Source organism: Penaeus chinensis, chromosome 16 (genome assembly GCF_019202785.1).
Source record: "Penaeus chinensis breed Huanghai No. 1 chromosome 16, ASM1920278v2, whole genome shotgun sequence".
Classification (NCBI taxonomy): domain Eukaryota; kingdom Metazoa; phylum Arthropoda; class Malacostraca; order Decapoda; family Penaeidae; genus Penaeus; species Penaeus chinensis.
The window spans coordinates 37,869,517-37,875,630 of record NC_061834.1 but is presented as its reverse complement, the minus strand read 5'-3'; the positions used below and the strand labels follow the sequence as shown (position 1 = coordinate 37,875,630).

Sequence of the window (6,114 nt, the reverse complement as noted above, 5' to 3'; positions counted from 1 at the left end):
ATGTATGTATGTATGTATGTATGTATGTATGTATGTATGTATGTATGTATGTATGTATGTATGTATGTATGTATGTATGTATGTATGTATGTATGTATGTATGTATGTATGTATGTATGTATGTATGTATGTATGTATGTATGTATGTATGTATGTATGTATGTATGTATGTATGTATGTATGTATGTATGTATGTATGTATGTATGTATGTATGTATGTATGTATGTATGTATGTATGTATGTATGTATGTATGTATGTATGTATGTATGTATGTATGTATGTATGTATGTATGTATGTATGTATGTATGTATGTATGTATGTATGTATGTATGTATGTATGTATGTATGTATGTATGTATGTATGTATGTATGTATGTATGTATGTATGTATGTATGTATGTATGTATGTATGTATGTATGTATGTATGTATGTATGTATGTATGTATGTATGTATGTATGTATGTATGTATGTATGTATGTATGTATGTATGTATGTATGTATGTATGTATGTATGTATGTATGTATGTATGTATGTATGTATGTATGTATGTATGTATGTATGTATGTATGTATGTATGTATGTATGTATGTATGTATGTATGTATGTATGTATGTATGTATGTATGTATGTATGTATGTATGTATGTATGTATGTATGTATGTATGTATGTATGTATGTATGTATGTATGTATGTATGTATGTATGTATGTATGTATGTATGTATGTATGTATGTATGTATGTATGTATGTATGTATGTATGTATGTATTATTACTATTATTATTATCATTATTATTATTGTTATTATTACTTTTATCATTATTATTATTAATATTACTATTATCATTACTATTATCATCCTTATTATCACTCTAATTATTATTATTATCATCATTACTACTCCTGCTATCATAATTCTTATCATTATCCTCATCATTGTTATTATTATCATCAGCATTATCATTATCATTATCATAATTATCATCGCTATTATCATTATCCTTATTATCATCAAGAGGATAATTATCCTTATCCTTATTGTTATCATTATTATTAGTAGTAGTAGTAGTAGTATTATTATCATTATTATCATTATCATTATCATTATTATTATCATTATCATTATTATTATCATTATTATTAGTATTACTGTTATTATCGTTATTATTATTATTTCATTATTATCTTTATTGTTATTACTATCTTAAGCGAAGAACGGAGCTGCAGTGTCGTTTTTCATAAAGGAAATTGACCTGTATATATAAAGTTGCATTTGCTCCATTGCAGATATTTTTGGTATCATCACATTACAATATTATAAAATACATACTTTTTTCAGTCCTGTTTTACGCAAATCCACCTGTTTATTAATCTTATATAACGATTTTTTTCATAAAAGAAATTTACCTGCATGTATAAAGTTGCATTTGCTACAATACAGTTCTTTTTGGTGTCGTCAATTTGTATTATCATATAATATGTACTTTTTTCAGTCTTATTTTACGTAAATCCACCTGTTTATTAGTCTTACATAATGAAAATGAAACACATTTAATACTATAATAACTGTGATAGGAAATGCTTTAAGAAAACGGGAATGTTATTCCAGTTAATCAACAAGTTAATTTCACTGTTTTTCTCGGTCATTGCGAATAATTCTGGATCTTTGGATGATTTCTGGTCGTCGATTTTCCATCCTGGTGTTTAAAAGGATAATGACATAAACACGAATTTAGTTTACTAACTACAGACGCTTTGCAATAGGTTATTTGCCACAAACGCATTCAGACACGCACGCACATATACACACAAACACAGACACAAAAACAGACACACACACACACACACACACACACACACACACACACACACACACACACACACAGACACACACACAATACCCAAATGAATATGCACATATACATACAAAATTATATACATATGTGCTCCAAAGTTCAGTGAAAACACATGTATCATATTTTGATATCAAAATAATGTTATATGATAATAATGTGCAATCTCATTAAAGCAGTATTTTTTTTTCTAATTACTGTTACTGTCTATCTATCTATTCATTTTATAATTATTTCTTAAACTTACCCACTCCCAAATAACTGTATTCATAGCGACAATTGTAGAAAATGAGAATGAATGGTTTCACAATATAAGGATGCATTTAACTTTCGAATACATCTTTGTCTGAAATCCATGCATTTCTGACGAAGATATATTCGAAAGTTAAATGCATCTCTTGCATCGTGAAAATATTTGTTCTCACTTATTCCTTTATCACACTTACAAATATCTAGAGACACTCCTACCTTAACGGAATTCAACACCTTACTCTCGCGCCATAAGAGAATCGAACTCCTCCTTATCATTTCATAAGATAAAAAAAAAAAAAAAACGATAATGTCAAATTCGAACCCCTCCCTCTCAAACCTTAAAAGGAATCAAACCCCTTTTATCACCTCTAGGCATGAATCGAACCCCTTCTTTCAGAATCTAATCCACATCGAAGAATTGAACCCTCCCTCTAATACTACAAAAAAAAATTGAACCCCTCAACCCTTTCCTCTCAAACCACAAAGAATCTAACCCCTTAACCCTTTTATCTCACACCACAAAAAATATACCCCCTAAATTGAATTAAATCAAATTCAATTGAACCTCTCACACCACAAATGAACCCCCTCCCCCCCTCCCCCTCCCCCCATTTCACCTCCCGATACTCCTCCACCTCCAGGCATGCACTCCTTTGAACAACTGTGGTTCATGAACAACCGCCTGGAATACATAGAACCTGGAACCTTAGAACCACTTCGTTACGACCTCCAGGCCCTCTACCTGAACGACAACCTCCTCACGCAGCCGATGCTGGATCAGGTCCTGGTAGGTACAGGTCATGTTGTTACTGTTGTTGTTGCTGTTGTTGTTTTTGATGTTGTTGTTGTTATCATCATTATCATTATTGTTCATATGATTTTCGCTATAATAATGATAATATTATTATAACTATTATTATCATTATTATTATCACTATTATCATCATTGTTATTATTACTATTATTAGCATTATTCTTATCTTATAATTACTGCTATCATTATAGATATTATCATTATCATTATTATTATTATCATCATTATTATTATAAACGGCAGGCACAACAGCCAGGAATTAATGTTTTCCACCCACTCCACATCCTTGAATCAGAATCCACTTAAACCAGTCCACCCAAATCCACAAATTTAAACCAATCCACACCACTCCATCCCCTCCACATATTATAAAACTTAATCCAGGCTTTCAATCCACTCCACTCCACACTTAATCTACCCCAATCCACATTCTGTCCACCCCAATCCACATTCAGTCCACCCCAATCCACATTCAATCTACTTCGCCTCCACATTCTGTCCACCCCAACCCACACCCACACCCTCCAATCCACACCAATCCACCCCAATCCACATTCAATCCACCCCAATCCACACCAATCCCCCCCAACCCACATTCAGTCCCCCCCAATCCACCGTCACTCCACTCTACTCCACCTGGCCAGGGCTTCCCGAGGCTGCTTGAATTCCACGTTGCCAACAACCTGATCGCCGACATCTCATCCATGGCGGATTTCACGGAGTCGACGCCGAGCTTGAACACGATCGACTTCTCAGGAAATCGACTGACTTCCGTTCCCCAGTTTGCCTTCCGGGCGTTTCCTGACGTCCTGATTGTGGTGCTGTCTAATAATAATATAAGGTGGGGAGAGAGTGTGGTTTGTTTGGCTTTTTTCAGTTTGAAAGAGAGGGAGGGGAGGGGAGGGTAGGGGAGGGAGGGGAGGGAGGGGAGGGAGGGAGGGAAAGGGAGGGAGGGAGGGAGGGAGGGAGGGAGGGAGGGAGGGAGGGAGGGAGGAGGGAAGGAGTGAGGATTGTGTTTTTAGTTTTAAATAATAATAGTAATAATAATAATAATAATAATAATAATAATAATAATAACAATAATAATGATAATACTAAATGTGCTTTTAATGACGGCTGTGATTTGATTTATCAAAGAAAGAAAAGAATGAGAAAAATTGATGTAAGAAATGATAGTTGATATATACTCTTATCTTAAAGAATGTATTTTTGGAATATATCTTTGGTGTATATGTTTATTCTAAAAAATGTATAGAATATTTTTGGGTATATATTTTCATCTCCAAAAATGTAAGGAACACATATTTGGGGTATATTCTTTTCTTATAAAAAAATAGAAAGGATACAATCTTATCTTTTCCATAATCTCTATAAAATGTATACGTAAAGTTGTTACTGAGACATGATGCATGGAAAAATATTAGATTGCTTTTTCATAAAAAAAAATGTGTCAAATAGTATCAGATTTCCTTAATCAATTTCATGGAGATAGATATTATGATTGTTTTAACCAAAACAGAGCGATAAGGGAGTATTGCCTCAAATAATGATGATGGATAAATGTATTGAGAGTAATTATATGCATAATAGGTAAATTGACATTTCAAAGAATTAACTCTCTCCTTCCCTCTCTCCCCTTCCCTATCTCCCCTCCCCTCTCTCACCTTCCCTCTCTGTCCTCCCCTCTCTGTCCTCCCTTCTCTCTCTTTCCCTCTCTCTCCTCCCCTTTCTCTCCTCCCCTCTCTCTCTTCCCTCTCTCCCCTTCCCTCCCCGAACACCACTCTCCCTTCCCCTCTTTGCCTCTTTCACCCTCCCCTCTCCCCCTTTTCCCTTCCCCCCTCCCCCCTTCCCCTCCCCTCTCCCCCCTTTCCCTCCCCTCTCCCCTTCCCCTCCCCCCTTCCCCTCCCCCCTCCCCCCTTCCTCTCCCCCCTCCCCCCTTTCCCTCCCCTCTCCCCCCTTCCCCTCCCTTTTCCCCTCTTCCCAACCCCTCTTCCCCTCTCCCCCCTTCCCCTCCCCTCTCCCCCCTCACCCCCCTTCCCCTCCCCTCCCCCCCTTCCCCTCCTCTCTCCCCCCTTCCCCTCCTCTCTCTCCCCTTCCCTTCCCCTCTCCCCCCTTTCCCTCCCCTCTCCCCCTTCACCCTCCCCTCTCTCCCCTTCCCCTCCCCTCTCTCCCCTTCCCCTCCCCTCTCCCCCCTTTCCCCCCCTCTCCCCCTTCACCCTCTCCCCTCTCCTTCCCCTCCCCTCTCCCCTCCCCCTTCCCCTCCCCTCTCCCCCCTTCCCCCCCCCCCAGCTACATCCACCCCGACGCCTTCTACAACATGAAGTCCCTCGAGTACCTGTTCCTCGACGGCAACCACTTGAACCAGCTTGGCTCGCCCGAGGTCGGCAGGATCGTCCTCGACCATCCCATCTTCTCCCTCGGCCTCGAGAGTAGTAACATCGAGAGCTTAGTTCCGGGTTTCGTCGAGGGTGAGATTTGTTTGTTTGTTTGTTTTGGGCGGTTTTATTATTTTTCCTTGTTTATTTATTTGTTTCTTCTTTTTTTCGTTTTTTTTTTTTGAGGGAGGGAGGGGGGGGGGGTTCTTGTGTTCTTTGAATAGAAATGAAGATGAAAAATTACGTAATTCCAAAAAAAAAAAAAATGTCTACAAATGACATTCCAGATTTAAGGTTTTGATTTTCCTTTTTTCTTTTTTTTTTCTTTTTTTTTTTTCTTTTATTTACTTCACAAATTACATCCATCAACAGAACCATTTGGGATTTACATTTAATTTGAAATATTTTTAAGTTAAAACTCGACAAACCACGCCCCCTTCCACAGAACCATTCAAAATCCAAGGGACTTTTTACCTTTTTATCGTACCTAACGCCACGCCCATCCCCTAACCACGCCCCCTTCCACAGAACCATTCAAAATCCAAGGGACTTTTGACCTTTTTATCTTACCTAACGCCACGCCCATCCCCTGACCACGCCCCCTCCTCCTCCAGGCCTGGCGGACCGCTCGGGCATCGCCCTGGATAGCAACCCCATGAGACACTTTCCCGAAGACGTGTTCGGAGACCTCCTCAGGAACTTCTCCATCTCGGACAACCCGGTGTCGGGCAAGGGCATCTCCATGTACCGTGCGTATTGCTGGCTGGCTGTTTGTCTCCTTGGCTGTCTGTCTGTTTTTTTCTGTTTGTCTGTTT

The 6,114-nt window shown here is 38.4% G+C and overlaps 1 protein-coding gene across 1 annotated transcript in view; it reads left to right on the top strand.

The window, feature by feature from the left end:
- Positions 1-2,767: 2,767 nt before the first annotated feature.
- The window catches only part of LOC125033711 (leucine-rich repeat-containing G-protein coupled receptor 4-like), a 4,849-nt gene continuing 1,502 nt past the window's right edge, over positions 2,768-6,114 (top strand). The window contains exons 1-4 of the mRNA XM_047625439.1: positions 2,768-2,897; positions 3,569-3,765; positions 5,214-5,392; positions 5,914-6,048. Coding sequence (XP_047481395.1) covers positions 2,781-2,897; positions 3,569-3,765; positions 5,214-5,392; positions 5,914-6,048 — 628 coding nt within the window. The 5' untranslated portion in view covers positions 2,768-2,780. The remainder of the gene's footprint in view (positions 2,898-3,568; positions 3,766-5,213; positions 5,393-5,913; positions 6,049-6,114) is intronic.